The sequence below is a fragment of the Triturus cristatus genome, chromosome 12 (genome assembly GCF_964204655.1).
Source record: "Triturus cristatus chromosome 12, aTriCri1.1, whole genome shotgun sequence".
Classification (NCBI taxonomy): Eukaryota; Metazoa; Chordata; class Amphibia; order Caudata; family Salamandridae; genus Triturus; species Triturus cristatus.
This window is the reverse complement of record NC_140595.1, coordinates 402,712,603-402,732,765: the sequence shown is the minus strand read 5'-3', so window position 1 is coordinate 402,732,765 and position 20,163 is coordinate 402,712,603. Positions and strand designations below refer to the sequence as shown.

Genomic DNA, 20,163 nt, shown 5'->3' with positions numbered 1-20,163 from the left:
CTCCATATATAAAATCCCACATGCGAATCAAGTACACTGGTATACTAGTAACTTAGAGGCAGAATTTTTTCTGCCCCATGGCTCTGGTAATATCGACAATTATCCAGTGTATCCACAGACTGAGGCTCTCATTATTATTAGGGACCTCTTATGGGGCTAACAATCACAGTTTCCAGCCCAATCAGAATTACGAGATCCATGGTGTTTTCGCATTTATTTTCACACTGAGATTACAATTAAATCTCCATGTGAAAAGTGTGGGAGAAATGAGGTATAGTGGCAGAATTGGACCAGGAATTACTTTTCCACCTGGCAATGCCTCATTTCTAAGGAGACTCTCAGATCCCAATTGTAAGGGCCAGGATTTTCCCCAACCCTGGAGGTACCAATACTCAGCATCTGTGAATATGAGGGCAGGCACACACTGAGGGCCTGAGTGGGAGTGCAGGTAGTCTCTCAGTAGCGTCCAAATATTCCTAGGGGCGACACAACTGGGAATAGCACTGCATATGTGTCAAAGAAATTGTTAGAAATGATTAACTCCATGATCCAACCTGCAGACTTTCTCTCCCTTCCCCAGCTCATTGCACACCCTAGCTTAGCCAGCAAGAGGGCAAGTGTTGGGATATCTCAGCTTCCTACAGAGTTCAACCTACAAAGCTTCTGTTGGCACCACCGGACCTCGAGTGTACTCTCTGGGCTCATACAGGACTTTACCCATATTACTATCCCTAGAAAAGTTACAAAACCTTCTGTTTCACCTTTTACTTTCCTGCTACAAGTTATTACTAAATGCCAATAAAGGTGAGTTTCTTTTGCTCTACCACCCAACATGTACCGTAACAAGCTGTGAGGTGCTCTGTTACCCCGGTGACTTGGTTAACACCATAAAGAATCACAAACAACATAATAAATAATGAAGTCCAATATCAAGATTATCTACAATCAATCAAACTCTCCAGAGGAGTTAATGCAGACCATGGTGAATCGGTTATCTGACCAATGTAAGCAGCTTGGATCAGTAGGACACTTCCCACATTCTGCAGAAACTCGTGTGCCTTCACCACAAGTGGGAGCTTCAAATTAAGCACTTTTTGGTAATATGAACGCACGGACACAAAATAATAGAGTAAAGATTGTGCTGTTATCTATTCATTTATGTATTTTATGGTTTGTAACATGCTGCCACTTTATTCTTCTAGAATTGTCATTAACAGGCGAGCTTCTCATGTGGTGTCAGATGTTGGACTGCGACTGAAAGCTCCAGGGGAGCTTAAAATAGCTTGATGTATAAGGTGAGGAACAGAAACATCTTAAAGAGCACCTTCCCTCTAGTTGAGGGAGGTGGTCCCTTGACATCTAATGAGTAGAGTAGACCCCTTTGAAGAGGCAAGAAATCAAGTTTGTCTTGAAGGACGTCAGGATCAGTAGGTGTCGTAGGTTTGGGCACACTGAATTCCACATGCATGTACCTGTGTGCCCTCCATGGATTTGTGGGGAGATGTTCGGTCAACCCATCAATTTTGCTTTGCTTGATTTGAGAGACTGAGTATGTAGGATGAAGTTAGGTTTTAGTAGGTATTTCGGGGCTGATCCCTCTTGAGATCTGAAGATCATGCAAAGAAGTTTTAATTCGATCCTCTTTACCACCAGGAGCCACTAGAGGTATTTTTTAGGACTGGTGTGATGCACTCTGATTTCTTCAGATTGAGGCCGTTTCTGGCTGCTTGATTTTGTATCTTCTGAAGTTTTTGTGGGTTAATTGTATGTGCTCCTATGTAGACCACGTTGCAGTAGCTGAAACAAGATACGATCCGGGCCCTAATAAGGCTGATCTGGATATACATTGAAGAAGAGGTGTGATCCTTCTGATCATCACAAATTGTTGGTTAGTATCTTTAACTACTGTTGCAATGTGATTTTTGCAGGAAAAGCATTTATCATACCAGATGCAGAAGTTTCTCACTGACTGATTAGATCACAAAGTTTCCTTATTCATTCAAATGGGATATAATTTGTTGTGATTTTGGCAGTTATAATGATTTCGTTTTTAGAACCATTTAGGTTCAGGTAGCTGTCCTTCATTCAGTCACACAGGTGGCGGCTCAAGCATGTGGTCATATTCATGCTTTAGTTTGAGAAGCCACCTAGGTGGAAATATATCTAGTTGTCATCTGCCTGCATTTGGCAATGAAACTGTTATTGGGAGAGGATCTGTGCTAGGAGTCTCACATAAACATTAAACAGCGACAGGGGGATCCTTGGGGGATTCTACAGCTAATGGGATTTGTGGTTGAGGTAGACAATCCCATTTTGATTTGTTGGCATCAATCTTACAGGAACAAGCTTCACTACTGCAGTACTGTTCCATTTATCCTGGCCATATGTTCTAATCATTTGAATATGATCTTGTGGTCTATTCTATACTAAGTTGCTGACAGTTTCAATAGTATGTCAATTTCTGATTGTCCTGCATCTAAGGAGGACAAGAGATTTCGCCTGATGCCTAATTTAGCAGTTTCCATGTCTCTAGCCGGTCTGAAGCGGAATTGGCATTTAATAGGTTTCTGGATTCAATGTCATCTTGAAGTTGCTTTTGAACCTCAATTCCCGGATTTTGCTAATGAAAGGGGGATTCAAGATGAGCCTGTAATTTGATGGCTCTGGTATGACTGCAGGCTGTTTCTTCAGCTAGGGAGCTATTATGGGGTGCTTTAGATCAGAGCTAAATCTTCCCTGTTAAATGGAGGGGTTTATGATTTGTAAGATATAGAGTCCTACTGTTGTCAGATGTTCTATGATAGCTTCCCATGAGCATGGTTCCATAGGAGGTGAGGTTTCCTGATTCTCTTGAATGTTGAATAGATTCTTTGAGATTTTGTTCTAAAAGAAGGCCAATAAGTGTTCACAGCACTGGTCTTGAAGGACAACAGCTCTTCACAGAATTAGTTGGACTGTTGTGACACACACAAGGCATGTATCGATGATTCCAGGGCAGGAACAACTGGACATAAGGCATGATCAATCCTTCTGTGTTAGGGTCAGGAAGAAATGAACATCAGGCGTGATCAAAGATTTCCAATCCTAGGTAGGGATCAGTAATTTAAAATGATTGCCGGCAGAAGCAGATCACTGAATTTAAGCAGGGTGAAGTGCATACAACAGCAACCTGCTGCCAAATATCAATAACTTACCTTGGAAAGTACCGTGGAAAGGAAATAATAACACACAAAACAAAAATATGCAACTGTATTTGTACAATTTGAGTAAAGGATACATTTAAGTTATTTAACTAAGTTATCAGAAAGTACATATGCACACAAATTTTGCTTCCTCCCCTTCCCCCACCTCCTCATCAAGAGACAAAGGCCTGATACTGAGTAAATGTCATATTCTTTGAAGGGTTAGTTTGTAAATTTGTGTAGGAAACAAGGGGCGAAAAGGCTGGAGCAAAGGGATTTGAGAAGGGGGATATTTGCTTCTTGCTACGCACAGGTAGTCACTTTATCTAATTCCATGAGGATTTTATTTAAGAAGGAGAGTATGTGTCTTTTGTGCACTTTGAATCGGCTGCAGAGCACTACTGGAGATGCTGGCTCCCCAAGTGAAAGACCAGGTGATAAACAGGGCTGTGAAATAGGGCAGAGTAAAGCTGCTAGGGGTCTGTAAGGGGACTTTGGTGTGGTCCCTGGCAGCCACCCCTCATCCTGTTTGGTGATCCAGGGCACCCGTTGATGAGGCAAAGCACAACACCGGTGTTCACCACAGAAGCAGCCAGGGCACTCAGGCCAAATATCAGTGGATCTTCGGTAGCTTCCCCTGCACAACCCACCTTTCTCCCAACTATTGCTAGTGGCGTGAGACCCTCATTGGAGCTGGCATCTGTGCTCCCCCACCCCGTTTCACCTTATTCAGCTCTTGCTGGGCCACCTCGAGGCGCTGCCCTGCAACTGTCTGGTGAGTTGGGGAGTGCTGTTGACGAGCCAAAGAGGCTCTTAACCCAAGCTTGCCTTCAGTGGATTCGGTGTTTTCAATCTGCCAGACACTATTATCAACCTTTCTCCCATCCTATATGTGCTGTTGACTTCCAGCAAGACTTTTATAACCATCCGGCAGGTTCGTAAAAATAGTTCGGAAGGCGGGGAAGTGGAAAGTTGAGAGTGGAAAGGAACGAAAAGTGGTGGTAGACCAACTGAGATAGTATTTACCAAAATATTCGAATTGCAAAGCAATCAAGTTGTTTGGGCTATATAGGTCAGCTACTAGTATCATTACTACTAGCATTAATAATGAGACAGACCAGAGCCAGATCACGGCTACTAAAATCTGGGCAGACTTCAAAAGTCGTAGGTGGAAATGTGATACTCAAATACTACTTGAAATGTCCAGCAAATTTATCAGTCAAGTGAAAATAACCACACAAGGTCATCTCTGTCCAATGACAGGCAATGTCACAGAGAAGGGGAAATTGAAGTAGTCGTTGCACAGTCCCCCGTGAAGAACCACTCACAGTACCAAGAATAAGAACACCCCTAGTGCCAATTCTATGAGCGAAAGAGCATTCTGCATATAGATTGGGACATGTGCCCAGGAAAAAGTCCCTAAAATGCTCTGGTTAGCCCACCAGCATTATGTGATGAATTGTCACTGTCACCCACACTTAAGCCTTATACCTTTCCTTTACACAGTGAGAAGTAGAAAACCACTACATGAGCCTGTGAGGATATTAATCAGCAAGTAGTCAGTTCTTCGGCACGAAACCCAGCGCAAGATGTGTGGTGGTCCAATCCTCATGATAATCCTAATTCCCATAAGGAAAAATTCCCACACCCACTGCTAGCAACCCCTGCTTTCGGTCTATTTGAGCTTGCCTAGCCCAATATCGGTCCAGTGACCAAGTGCAAATTAAAAGTGATACATGTAACATCTCCCTCCCTTAGCTCCACTTGGGCAGGGCAGTCTCTGTACAGCGGTGGCAATTAACAGCAAAATTAAGATACATCAAGAGGAAATAAGTGGTGCTCCCCTCAATAATGAAATGGGCCGTCGAAGTGTATTGTATGACACTTCTCTGGAAGGACTGCAGTGTGATTCCCGCTGTGGGGTTACAGAAAATATGAAATATGACAACCTGAAATTCAAAGGTAGTAGAGTGGATAGGCTAACACCTCTGCAAAGTTAGACAGAACCTAGGACGAATGCACCTAATTCTGCGGGGTCAAAGAAAATAAGCACTATGACAACCTGGAATTCAAAGGTAGAAAAAAGGATAAAGTAATACCTCTGCAAAGTGAGACAGAATCTAGGATAGGATGTGCCTAGTTATACATAACAATGGAGTGCTCATGGTTGTGCATCAGACATGGAAGTACACACTGATCCACTATTAGTATCGCTAAACTCTATGACAGTACTTTTATATCTGATAACAGACTCCTTCAATAAGCAATCTCTTAAAATGGCAGTTCAAATAGACATACTTTTGAAAATAGAGACACATCTGCAAGAGCTAGACAGCAAGCGGTCTACCTCTTCACCTGAATGCTCTGACCCAAAAGACTTTGGGATGTCTAGACTCCTCTGTTTTAGTGCAGACATTATTGTAAAATTATGAACATTACCTAGTATATTACATACAATGTCAATGGCCTGGCTGAACATCGAAATAGACATTAGGAAACATGTTACTGCAGACAAAACACCAGTGGAACAAAATCAAGTAGCAGAAATAAGAGTCCTTATAGCCTAAACACTACCCTAGCAAGCATTTGCAATGCAATAGGTGTCCCATCTACGAGAGTTTGAGCTATTGGAAATGCAATAGCTTAAACTCTCGTAAATGCGAGACTTATTGCATTGCAAATTACAATCACCCATGCGGACACTTTCACATTCATGGCGGCCGCGCCACTTTCTTTAGACAAGCCGGGACTAAAGAAACGGGCGAGGATGACATTAAAGTGAAACTGCGGCATGGGGCACTATGACAATAAAAAGCATCTGTTTGGCAAGTTGACTTTAATAGCACCCGCGCTTCTTTCTTTAGACGTGGCTTGTCGAAAGAAAGAGGTGCGGTCTCTATGAATGTGAAAACACCGCATGGGCGCTAGTAAACAAACAAATAAGTAAGTAGGTGTGGCCGCTATACTAAAAGCAAACCGCGCTGCTAAAATAAATAAAGAAACGCGGCTGCAACAGTTAGAGCAGACTGCCATTAGTAAATAAAATAAAAGCGGGTGGCATGCTGTGATGCAGTGGGTTGTATAGGGGCAAATCATTAAACAAAATAGTGCTCACAGCCAAGATAAAGCAGACCTTGTAAGAAGACAAGTAAAAGGTCCAGCCGTTATGGGAGGTAACAAATGCAGACAGGCGGTACCAAGGAGGGACTAACAAGCCTAATAACAACTCGGAGGCCCGCATTTATGAAGGACAATGACACAAGCCAATTAAAAATATGGGTGGAGAGTGGGCGTTGCTTCAAAGCCATACTCCAATACTGCATGCCTCCCAGCAGAGCATGTGATGCCCAGACGAGACCTAAAAACTATTCAAACTGGTTCTTTACCTCCCATAAGAAACAATGCAGGTGTTAAGTGGACTAAGCAGACCGACCCTATGGACTTCTTTGTGCAATTGTCAGCATCCAAGCACCTACTTGAAGAAAAACTACTAAGCAACAATAGGAATGGTCAGTCGAGTGATCAGGAGGTTAATACAGTTACAAAAGTGAATAACAACCTGGTGAAGAGCAGCAAAGACGTTAGAGAAAAATGTTTTTAAAAAGGCTTTAAAACTTTTTTTTTTTAAAGGACACAAATATAACAAACCCTTCCCCTTCTTAAACTGTTTTCAGTGACTTCAAACTCGCCAAAACATCAGGTTCTGGACATATTGCCTATTCAATCAACCGAGGAGGTTGTCTTCAAGAGGCAACAAAATTACCATGGTCCTCAGTAACATACCCAGGATGACTCCCTAGAGGGCACAGCCCAGTGGACATTGAAAGATAATGTCTCGGACAATTCAGGGAATGACTTAAACCCTGTGGAACTTGCGTCACCAGTTTCAAATCAAAGCTAGAGGTGGAATCACGAGTTTGCTTGAACCCCCCTCTTAGCCCCTCTCCCTCAGACCACCATGATGCTGGAGAAAGAAACTCAGGGTAAAATTAGGAACACCGAATTTGTTAATAATCCTGATACTTGGAAGGTTTCTAAATTATTAAATAGCCCCAATTTCGGAGGATACAACTAAAAGAGCATGGAAGCAAATATACAATAAAAAGAATCTCAACCTTAATTAACTATCAGGCAGTCTATTAAAAGGCTGAATGCCGAAACCCAATTTGATCTTTCCCTGGCGAACAATCACCACAATCATAAACTTATATAAGACTGAAACCCCTACAGCTAATAAATGGGAAAGCTCGGGGATTCAAATTCACAGTGGATCTGCCATTAGTAGTCAATTTCTTGACGAAACAACCTCAACTTCCATTCAAATATTCCCAACAAAGGACATAGTATCAACGCCTGTTAAGAGTAGAGAACCAGCCGCAAGGAATTCAGCCGCTTTGTCTGAGACATGAAACAAAAATAGAATACATTTAGCAGACCCAATGAAAACAAATAACCTTAGCATTAATAAGGCTACTCACAATAGAAGTTGGGTAGAGCCCATGGAAAACTGAAGTGTACTATATGTCCTTCAATAGCGTGCGTAGGAACTCACAACACTCTAAACAAGAGAACTCGTCTATGATTCTTTGGAGCTATCACGGCCCTTGCTGCAATGAAATCTAGCGATATTTAATGTGTGGCCTTCACAGATGATAGATGGGGGTGAGCAGCAAGGATATAGAGGCCACTAAAATAAGTTGCAAAAAGTCTGGCACTGCAAAACTCATTATGTCACTAAGATCAGTCTTCTTAGAGGGGGGCATTGACTTCGACTTCGATGCCGCTACCAGGTATCTTGTACCACTAAAAAACAGGAGGAGGTTAAGACCTGTACCACTCCTTCTAATAACATGAACCAGTTGCAGTTTAGTATCCTGATTAATGCTAGGGGTGCATCTAGTGAAATTAACAATGCATGTTTTTTGTCAATTCTTCATATAAAGACAGAGACACTACCATCTATCAGCCTCAGAAGTTCAGTGAATGTTTCCTGAGTCTCTTCCAACACACAGAGAAAAGCCTTAGCTGAACAATGAATGCTGGAATCCTTAACATTAAGGACCAACTTCTCTTCTTATCTTGGAACGTTCAATCAATCAATCAGGGGCTTGTATAGCACAGCTACTCACCCATGAGGGTCTCAAGGCACTTGGGGTGGTGGGGGCGCTAACAAACTTACAACATATATTGATCTTTTGCTCTGGTTAAATAAATTCTCCAACATTTGCTTGCAAGAAACATGGGTTAGGGCTGACGTAGGAGTAACAGGTTTAAGTCCCTACATTAAGCAAGCAGTGAAAATTCTCAGAGCATGGTAGACTGCTGAGTGGCCTTGTAACTTGCAACTCAACTAAGGTAAACTATAGCTGAACGATAATGGAGTTCGGCTCCTACTACATCTTAGTAACTAACCTAGTACTAAATTAAGGGGAAAAGGAAAGAATTCTCTTACTTAAAGACAATATTCTTCTGGACTCATTAAAAAAGAAAATAACTCATGATATACTGGACTTTCCTGATCATGAACCTGATCATGAAATAATGTAACAGGTGACTAAAATGAGGCTCTTTTTCTGGTGCGTTTGTAAGACACTGCTCTACTAGAATTGCAGCAATATTGTAATATCCAGTATATGATGTTTTTTACCCTACAATCTTCAGAAGCGAGAAACGGTTTTGGCCAAAAATGCATCAACAGGGGCTTTTAATCTCAATGCCTGGTTGCAGCTTGACATGCCAGCAAGGGCCACACGGATGGCTGGCTGTGCATCAAATATCTTAGACTATACTCTTGTCATTTTTCATCTCCTTGACCTGATGACCTTTTTCCAAATTATAACCGCAGCCAAAATTGATCACCATCTACAGGCACTTAGGGGCCGATCCCGATCCGGATTGGAAAGCACTCCGACCGAGCCGGATCCGGAGTGTTTTCCGATCGAGCCGGAGGCCAACAGTCCGACTGAGCGAGTACGATGCGGCCGTATGCTGCCGGACTCGGTTCTGTCGGACTCCCATAGGAATGAATGGGAGCCGGTCGTACGAGGCGTATATGGGCTCCCATTGACTGAATGGGTATGTCGCGGACATATGCACCCCCTACAGTGGGTACGCATCGGTGCCATCCGCACCGTACATGCCTGTGTTGGGGAGACCCATGGGTCTCCCCCTGTGTCCGTGTCATAGGGCTGCAGGTGTCAGGGGGTCCGACGCGGACCCCCAAAGGCAACCACCCGGACGTTTTGCGAGCCAGACACTCCGGCTCGCACAGGCTGTCTGACGCGTGCATCGTACTGGCTCGGTCATAAATCCCATCCATTGCACGCCACAGTTGCTTCCGACCGAGACGTACGGAGCGGTTCGAAGCCGGAAACGACTCGGTCGGTGAATTTCACGTAGCTCGCATCGTACTTGTTCACCTGTACAGCTGTCCGAGTCGGACGGAAAACCCGCGTATGGCTCGTAGTTTTCCCGGCCGGATCGCGTTCGGTGGCCTTCCGACCCGGATCGGAATCGGTATCAATCTAGGTATCAAATTCGATGACCAACTGAAGACTACTGCATCAGCAGAAGGTGAGTCCAAGCAACGTAGACAGAAATGGAAACTCTGCGCAAGAAGTACGCGAACTGTGGAAATTTCTCTTGGGAAATTATTTATTGGCCGAAATAACACAAACATACAGGGACAAAAGAGCCACAAACACCTGGGAAAATATGGTCACCTCATTAGTAGATTGTTATCAACTAGAGAATTCTCAAAGGGTAAAGAAAATTTCCCCTATGTCCAATCATTCTTATTGCCATAAAGTGCTCTTTTGGTATACGGAGGAACTACGAACAGCTCACATAGATAGACAGGCCACGAAAGGACCATTGAAATACTAAAACAAGTATACAGTAAGAAACTGGAAAGCAAAATCAGCCTTTGAAATTCAAAGATGGCAAATCATCTATAAATGGGCTAGTACCAGGGACAACACTGCATTTACGATGCTTATCCATCAATTAGATGGCTTTACACCTGGAACACATGCATTGATGCAGAGTCTTGGGGAAAATATTTATTTTAACCAGACTATGTCCCATAAACTACTTGTGTGTCAAGAGGGCAGTTGTTCTATAACTCAAACACTCAGCAATGCCTTGAAGGATATCCCGGAGATGAAGCCCTATGAGACATTTGAGTCAAATGTGGACCCATTGATCCGTGCCACCCCTAGCTTGGGAAGAATTTGACATATTGAAAACCATGGCAGATATGAAAAGTAACGGGGCACCAGGACCGAATGGTGTCCTGTTGACAGTCCTCAAGCATGATGATAAAGCACAGGGTAAGACCCTGATGACATTCCACAGAGGAATTCTAAGCACTGAAATAATCTATGAGAATTGGTGGGTATCAATTCTGCATCCAATACATAACAAGCATTTGCAATGCAATCGGTCTCGCATTATTAAAGTTTGAGCTATTGGCATTGCTAAATAATGCAACACCAATAGATCAAACTTTAATAGGCTCTTAACACCAACAGACTCTGTACCAACCAAGGCACTACATGTCTCTAGTTTCACAGCACCAACCACTTGTTTATAGCATGGCGATCCCAAAAGTCCTGCTACATTAAAAAATGTACCTATCTGATTGCATAGCAAGTGTTATTATTCCCCAACGCGGTTGTACTCCTTTTATAGACTCACGTAATGCAAGTATATCCCAGTAGCGATAGTCTACCTCACTGTCCTATGTTATAAGCTAAAGAGAGGTGTGTGGGGTTGGTGGGTAATATTCCTATGTGATGAGTGAATATATTGTCATGCTATGTTCATTTAGCACCCTCAGATGGAGCCGCGGTGCTTTCAGGCTGCTGCTACTTATTTTTTAAACTTTTTAATAAAGTGCCAAAGTAGTTATTGGATCACAAGTTTGAATAGTGAGTGCTGTGAGGTCCAACACAAACAGTACAATAAATGGTGGTGGAAGGGAACATCACAGTAATGTCTCCTGGAGTAGAACACTTTTCAGCGAGAAGTCAAAATCATGAACGTAACTGGTGCTATGTAAAGCGCTCCGATACCATAGGAGGGGCGCTGAATGTCAGGGAGGGGGGGAGGGGACGGGGTCTTACGACGGTGCAGAAAAAAGAACAATCAGGAATAGGAAGAAGGAAAGCTGATGAAGGGCAGTTATGGGAGGTTGGAGAAGTTTTTGAAAAGAAATGGGACAACGGAGGAACGAGGCAAGTATAAAATAACAAGCAGGAAGTGGGATTAGGGAGGGGGCTGGCAAATGGTGAGCACTTTCGCGGCCGCTTTGATGTTCTCAGTGGACGTGCGGCTCACTGAGAACATCAAAGCGGCCACAAAAGTGATCAGGCAAGCTGACAAATGGTGCTTGCGCCCGGCGCACATGCACTGTATTTGGAGGCCTGAAAAGCACTAGGCTGCACTTCCAAATCCCGCTTACTAAAGCTCTCGCCAGAGCAGCGCTAGAGCGCTGGCTCAGGCGAGACTTAAAAGGGGGCCTACCAATAAGCCTGAAAACTATATAACTATAGCCCTGCTTGGCTCAAAAGCAAAGGTGTTCGCTAAATTATTGTTGCCTAACTTACAAGTTCGGATAAACTCACTAAAACTTTTACCTTTCTCCCAGACGGAGTTCAGAAAAGGCAGTGAAACCCTGGAAAATATTGCTAGTACTATACTTTTCGTAAACAAAGTGATCGCCCAGAAATCCTCATTATATGTGCTCTTCTTAAACTAAAGTGTGGCCTTTGAAAAATTAATCTGAGAACCCTTTGGAGAAAGTTGGAGGCCTGAAGATTCCTGACCATTTGTTCACTGCCAACCGACTTTTGTAAACTGACACTTGGGTCAGAGTAAAACTGGGCAACCGGTCCACAATGTGGAAATCTGCACCAGCTAGGGCCTGAAACAGGGCGGTGTCCTGGTGGCCGTTTTTTTAAAATTGTATATGGCTGATGATCTTTGCGTACTGTCAAATCAAAAAATCTTTCCCCCCAAATTGGGAGCAAAACATCTACCACTGCTTCAGTATGCAGAGGATACGGTGCTTTTAGATGTAACTGAAATTGGCTTTGAAAGGGTCCAAAATGGTCTCCAAGAATAAAATTAATTATCTGAAATTAAATATGACAAAGATCTTGATAATGAAATTTGGTTCTGCTAAATCTAAGTTTGTCCAGCGCTTAGGAGATCAAAGGATACTCATGACTCACTATCTCGGAATCTGGATAGATTTGAAACGAACGTTTATATATCAACTTAAAGCCATGGAATGTTGTCACTACATTTGCAGCACCATTTAAGGATAATAGGCAGTAGGCTACATAGCCCCATAGCTACAAGTGTGCTTCCGATATTTGCAGCTAAGTTGGCACGAGTCATTATCTATGGATCCTCCACTTGGGACAACGAGTTGCATGCCCAGTGCTTAATTTGAGCCGGTTCTTTCCGGTGCTGAGCACCAACACTTAATTGGTTTCCGGTGCTCGTCACAGCACCTAATTGCGAACACCACACTTAGGGCAGTCTGCCACATGGTGGTGCTGCTCATATATTTTAGAGATGAACAGTACAACAGTTTAGGAAAACAATATACATTAAAAAAAATTGCTAATACCTGCCTCCCCAGCCATTCCTTTTGCTTTGGGAACATTGAAAATCTGACATGTGAGAGAGATGGTAAGTAGTTGTTTTGGCAGCAATGGCAAGGGCGATGGGTGGTGCAAGCTGCAGTGGCCTCCTAGTAAGAGCCCTGGCACTTCATATTTTACAAATTAAGCACTGTGCATGCCGATCTGGCTAAAATTCAGTCCAAGGCAACGCATGCAGTTTTTGGTCAACCAAGAGCCCTCCGGTCAGCCAACTTCGGTTGGAATTCAGAATGGTGAATTTAACCACATGAGATGATACCCAATTTTTCATGTATTGCTTTTGTCTGAGGGGAGCTCCGGGTGAGTCCTTAAAAGCTTGTATTTGGAAAGTCATATTAAATTCATACAAACAATAGCATCTTACATTTGAAAACCCTCTTAGAAGAACTGCAGCTAAATGAACACTGGGACAATAAGACAGAATATGGTTATTTTAAATTACAAGTTAAGCATGCAGCAAGAGTTTATTCATACACAAAAATATTGAAGCTTTTAAAACAATGACCAGAGCGCAGTCGCTTTACACTCTTTTCAGAGGCCATTTCCTCACCTTATCTTTATTTGTACCTAAAACAATCTTTGCAGGAAAAATATAGTCCCCTCCGTTTTTTTCTGTTACCGTTAAAATCGATTGAATCAAGGCGATATTGTTATTCATGGACGTTTTGTAGAAGATGTGCCCATCATTCTGAGATGCTATCACAGATAATCTGCGTATGTCCACTTATAATGTTTCCCCGAAGAAAGATGTGAGTCTCATGTTTTAACAGGCTTGGAGTAAGGACACTCCAGGCAGCCTGTTTACAGGGCATTGCCCGAGGATTACTGGCCAGGCTATTAAATTATGGGACATTGCATCAATTGAATTTCAGAAATGGAAATGAGATAATCACGCACATTGCTGCCCCTTAGTACATAGATCTAAGTTAGCTAATATTTCTGCTTAGCAAGTGATTAGAACAGAGGCTTGACATTATGTTGCACTTCAGCTGACTTTTCCAGGATCTTGGGCTCCGACATTTGAATGCTCATTTACTTAGTTAACTATGTATTGCATTACCCTACTCTTGCACATAGCACTTAACCTGCTCGATGGAAAGATTAGAGTACCAAGTGCTTGTATTTCTGGATATGGCTATCTTGTGCTGCACTTAAGGATCCACTTTATCATTTGAATGTATGGGGAATATGTACCACTCATTGCAATTCATAAACTACTGCTCTTTTTTCTACCACACATGACACTTTATTTGTCCTTGTTTTAGATCAGTCATTATTGTGTCATTGTGAATATACATTGCTCATTGCAAATCTAGAATTAATGCACTTTATCCTATATTTAGCTACTAGTTTCACCAAACTAACTCGTGGTGAATTTCAATGCAATTCGTATCTTACCTGTTCCATCTCAGGATTCGTTTCTTAATATGCTGTTACATATGAATGTATTCACTCCTTTCTTCTGTATAGGTCTCTTCATCTGCCTAGTGAGGTATTAGCGATTCATTTTCTACAGAGAATATGTATTTCTCGCTCCGAATTATGAACGAATGCACTTTATCTTATATTTGCCTGCTAGCTCCTGATATTATAAACGTACCCAATGGTGAATGCCTATGCATTATTCCCCTTATCCGTCTCAGTTCAGGATTAGCTTTTATTATGCTAACCCAAATTGAACATATGCATGATCTATGTTTGCGTATACTCAGGATTTGCTCAAAGTTGTTTTTAAACTTGGGTGACTGTGATCTCTATATTAGGTCACGGTTACTGTGCTCGCCAGGACACTCTTGAGTATTTGTGCGCGGTATAAATCCACTATAACATAACATAAACGAGATTAATAGAACGCCTTTAGACTATGAGGCAACCAAAAGCTATATAGAGTTGCTAATATTTCAGATTTATTTTCAAACTGTTTTATGTCTTCTGTTTTAAATGCATTGTGAATTTATGATTGTAATGGTTTTCAGTAACCAAAAAATAGCATCGGTCTGTAAACAGTTTGTGCAGCTACAGTCGTTTTCACACATCATCTGCATAGCAAAGCAGTCACAGCAAGAAAGATCGTCTTTTGGCATTGGCTATCAGTTTGCTGGTGACTAATGTCTGTGTCCTTAGGAGGCATTGTGACCTATTTTTCTGGATTTTAAGATATTTCTGTGGACATTTCAGAACATCCGTTAAAAATCACTTTCGTTTCCACTCATTTATTAACATCTAATGACTAAAGCCATAAGGAAGCCTATAGATCAGATAGCAAATTTGATAGTTAGTTGCCTCTTGATTTTTGAAAAAGTTTAGCAAAGCAGAAAAATGATATACAAGAACAAAAACGATACAATTTACCCAAAATCCCGGTTTACAAAATGACAAATACCCAATCATGATGCACCCCAACTGAATAGAGTTTTGCCAAGGTGTCATTGGGCATTGCAGGTTATCTGAAGCAGCTAGAAGGTTTCAAACACAGTCAATGCATTGTCTCTGCAAAGGCAGCAGTTTCCGTTCATATTTTCTGGGTGCAGAGTGAAGTAGTCAGAACATACTTTTCCAATCGCTCCCTCTTGTGAAAATACAATGATAACAAGTTATTACCTGGAAGATTGTTTACTCATAGAGCTATACAAGTTACATGTTATATACATAACTACTATTCAATGTTGCCCAAGCCCTTTAGTAACTAAGGGCTTATGTGATGTCTTCATATTAAAAATCTAATTTCCCCAATTAAGAACTATTGTCATTGTCTGGTGGCCAGTTATATTGTATGTTTTCCTCTAGAAAATGATTAGATCCACCATAGCTCCAGACAGTCTTTATGAACTCCTTTGGCACATTTAGAGTTACTTTACTCTCCCTTTCTCCCATGTCTTTTACAGTCCTCCATGTCTTCCATGACTTCAATGTCTTTTGCAGACCTCCCATAATGCCAATCTCATCATTTTTCGGTCAGAAGCTCAACTGTTTTAGCATCTATATTTTTAATACTGATGTTTTTCTCATCTCGAAATGTTGCATGCAAGAATATGACAATATTGGAATGATAAAAGGCTAGGTTGGCCTCTCTAAGGTTAGTAGCTGTTACTATGAGATTGAACGCTTGCACCAACAAAGCGAATTGTTTACAAAGCTGTAGACACAGAAGACGATTCTGATGCTTTGGATTCCCTATTATCAGCTATTAATTTCTGTGCATCAGGATGGTGGCACATAAAACTCTGCTGTATATGCATTCATTGTCTCATATTCGTTATCACTATCATCCTCACTGGATGGGTCATGCATGGGCACTTCAGAATGGAAACTCTCCCTCTTGCTTCTCCCCTTTTCCTCTTTTGCCTTTTCAGCCATTAACTCTTTGTAGCATAGCCCACAAACCCGCTGTGGCTTTTGATCCAACTTGGGCATCAAAAATCTGAATTTAGAGCATTCTTGGCACACCACGAATCCACACTTGCGGCAGTGGTGACGACGAGTGATGAGTGAAAATTTCTTCTGTGTGCAGCGCATGCAAATATCTGTAGCTCTATCGGGGATCCAGGGGGCTGCGTGCTCTGTGGCGGCTGCCCTACCTGTTTTCGCAAGCAGCTGCTTTACACATTGCTCAATGTGTTGGATCCATTCATCTCTCTCTGTCTGGGAAGCTGCAGACACAACAAAAGTCTTCTTGGAAGTTTTGATCATCCACCTGTTCTCTCTATCTGGCAGGTCCTCCAGGGTCTCTATGGTGACATCCTCCAGAGGAATGATGTGCTGGCAGTTGTACTTCCGCTTGTTAATGACAATGTTTCCATACACGAGGATATCGTTGAAAAGAAAAAACATTCGAGGCTTGGCCTTTTTCCGACACTCTTTTGTCAAAATTCCTTCCCCTATGAGAACCCTTCCTGGTAGAGCCAAGGGTTGTCCTGCAACCCCGAAGCAACTCTCCACAGCACCTACGCGGACAGAGTTTATTTCTGTATTAACAAGGTTGTCGGCCATCTTGTCAGTTTTATCTAGAAAATAAAAAAAGTCCTTGTTAAGCAAATAAATACACGGAGCCATTTTTTCATAATACGAAACCCAAAAGATGCAGAATAATGGAAAGCAGTTTCTCAAAGAAATGCAGATATAACAAGCCCACAACAATTAGTAAGACATCATGTAGGACTTGGTCTTTTCGGCCAAAGTTCCCTAAACCTTTTGCTTTCCCCCCCTAGACCGTTTTCCAGACAGAGTTGCCAATTTAGATGCTTTGGATACTTTGCCACTGTTGATCAGTGTCAAAGTACAAGTGTTCCCTGTGTAAAGTGTAATGGTAATTGGTTGGCCATGATTGGTATGTTTGCCTTACTAGTAAAGTCCCTAGTGATGTGCACTGTGTGTGCCAGGGCTAGTAATGCAAAGGTGCGCGGAGAAGAGAACTCAGGCCTGCAGTGTAGGGCCTGCGCGCAGTTTGCTAAGTTAGCATGTTGTCCTGACAAGTGCAACCACTTGTCAGGCCTTACTTTCCCTTTTGCGTACACATTGGGCACCCCTGTGGTAGGTCCCAGGTAACCCCTGGGCAGGGTGCAGAGTAAGTAAAAGGCAGGACATATACTGAGGTGTGTGCTATCTCCTGACAGTGAAAAACACTCCATTTCGTTTTTCACTGGTGAAAGGCCATCCTGCCCATAGGACAGAATGGGGGAGGCTGGATATTGTGTTTGTTAGCCTAGTTTCCCAAAGTTTTAAAATGGATAGGTGACGTTTAGCATGTATGACTCACAGTGTCATAACACAGTTTTCTATTAAAGTGGTTTTGTCACTGAGTGTTCAGAAACCACTCTTTTAGAAAGTGGCTGAGTTTTGTGCTTTAAGCATTTCTGTATGTCTCTGCTGAATGTGGATTGACTGTCTGGATCTGAGAGGTGAGAGGAGCTAGGGGAGGTCTTGACCCAGGGAGGGGTTGAGATGGCACCAGGCTGACCGACATCCGGAGAGTAGGGGGAGGAAAAGCCCGGGAGGTGAAGAGGCCTGGGTTGCTGCTATAAAACAATTCACCCCTCTCCTGCTGAGTGATTAAAGTCAAGTCAAGTCATCAACACTTCTATAGCGCAAACATATCACTCCGAAGAGTCTCATGGCGCTTGCAGCGGCTGGAAGTAGAGAAGAATTGGACAAGATTACTGATCAAATAACCAAGTTTTGAGTTTATTTCGGTAACACCCTAAAACGGGGATGTATCGCAAGTCAGCCGGCAACTTGTTCCAGGAAGACGGAGCTAAGTAAGAAAGGATCTACCACCCTGCCTGGTGGTGTATATTCTGAAGGGGGTGAGCAGGGACTTAGTACTCGACCGCAGTGCCCTCTGAGGCTTATACCATTATTAAGGATCCAGACCCCCAGTATCAAAGGGAGAAAGGTGACACTGGGAGGGAGACACCCAGAACTGATTTAGGCAGGGGTCAGGGACTCCTGAGCACAACGAACTTCAAAGACATTTAGGGGAATAACTATGAGAGCTGAGACCCCTGAACGCTGGAATAAAAATCGATTGAGATTGAAAAGGCTTGGACCCATTTCATGGTCAAGAGGAACCTCTGCTAAGGAAGGAACAACAGAAGAGACTGCTGGGAAGGACCGACCCTTGCTTTGTGATCTAGGGTTGGTCTGCAGTTTGCTGTTTTAACCATGGAAGAGGCTATTGGAGCTGTGCTTTGTGCGCTGGGTCCCCCTGCTTTAAGAAGACTGTGCTTTGTGCTGTGTCTTGCTACCCCAAGGGCCCGAGGTGGGCTGGCTCCCTGTTTGGAAACACAGGAACATAAAAGTTTCAGGAGAAGTTTCAAGTGACGCGGTGGGCGCGTGTTGTGGCAGCTTGAGACCCTCGGAAGGTGTGCCCTGGGATCTTGGACACACGGAGGAGAAGTGAGACTCGGACGCGCTGTGTTCGTGTCGTGGTGCACAGGAGGCGTTGGTGAAGAGCGCCTAGTCAACGTGTGCATCGAAGGTAAAGTGAGTCTCGGATACGCTGGGTGAGTGTCGTGGTGCACCGCAGGCATTGGTGAAGAGCCCTTGGTCAGCGTATGCATCGGAGGAGAAGTGAGACTCGGATGCGCAGGGTGTGTGTCGTGGTGCACCGCAGGCGTTGGTGAAGAGCGCCTCGTCAGCGTGTGCATCGGAGAAGTGAGACTCGGATGTGCAGGGTGCGTGTCGTGGTGCACCACAGGCATTGGTGAAGAGCGCCTGGTCAGAGTGTGTATCGGAGGTGAAGGGAGTCTTGGACGTGCAGGCTGCATGTCGGGGTGCACTGGAGGCGCCTGATCCTCGAATGCACATGAGAAGTGAGGCTCGGACATGGTGAGCGTGTCGCAGAGTGGCCGGAGGCGTTGGTGAAGAGCACCTGGATATCGGGGCACTGGAGTTGGAGTAAGTCTCAGTGAAGCAGTGTGCGTGCTTTGGCGCAACCTGGGACTGTGGAGGTGACCGGCTGATCATCGGGCGCACCGGAAGAAAGTGAGTCTCTGCATCGCGGTGTGTGTGTCGTGGTGCACTGCAGGTGTTGGTGAAGAGCACCTGGTCAGCGTGTGCATCGGAGAAGTGAGACTCGGACGTGCAGGGTGCGTGTCGTGGTGCACCACAGGCGTTGGTGAAGAGCGCCTGGTCAGCGTGTGCATTGGAGGTGAAGGGAGTCTTGGACGTGCAGGGTGCGTGTCATGGTGCACAGGAGGCATTGGTGAGGAGCGCCTGGTCAACGTGTGCATTGGAAGTGGAGTGAGTCTCGGACACGCATGGTGGGTGTCAGGGTGCACTGGAGGCGCTGGTGAAGAGCGCCTGGTCAACGTGTGCATTGGAAGTGGAGTGAGTCTCGGACACGCATGGTGGGTGTCAGGGTGCACTGGAGGCGCTGGTGAAGAGCGCCTGGTCATCGAGTGCACATGAGAAGTGAGGCTCGGACACGGTGAGCGTATCGTGGTGCGGCCGGAGGCATTGGTGAAGAGCGCCTGGATATCGGGGAACTGGAGTAAGTCTCAGTGAAGCAGTGTGCGTGCTTTGGTGCAACCTGGGACTGTGGAGGTGATCGGCTGATCATCGTGGAGTGAGTGAGTGAGTGAGTGAGTGAGTGAGTGAGTGAGTGAGTGAGTGAGTGAGTGAGTGAGTGAGTGAGTGAGTGAGTGAGTGAGTGAGTGAGTGAGTGAGTGAGTGAGTGAGTGAGTGAGTGAGTGAGTGAGTGAGTGAGTGAGTGAGTGAGTGAGTGTGTGTGTGTGTGTGTGTGTGTGTGTGTGTGTGTGTGTGTGTGTGTGTGTGTGTGTGTGTGTGTGTGTGTGTGTGTGTGTGTG

General features: G+C 43.9%; 1 protein-coding gene across 7 annotated transcripts in view; it reads right to left on the bottom strand.

The window, feature by feature from the left end:
- Window positions 1-13,287: 13,287 nt before the first annotated feature.
- PLEKHF1 (pleckstrin homology and FYVE domain containing 1) overlaps window positions 13,288-20,163 on the bottom strand; it is a 100,356-nt gene continuing 93,480 nt past the window's right edge. For all 7 annotated transcript variants that reach the window (XM_085639785.1, XM_085639786.1, XM_085639787.1 and 4 more), the window contains one exon: window positions 13,288-16,860. In XM_085639785.1, coding sequence (XP_085495911.1) covers window positions 16,058-16,846 — 789 coding nt within the window. In that variant the 5' untranslated portion in view covers window positions 16,847-16,860 and the 3' untranslated portion in view covers window positions 13,288-16,057. The remainder of the gene's footprint in view (window positions 16,861-20,163) is intronic.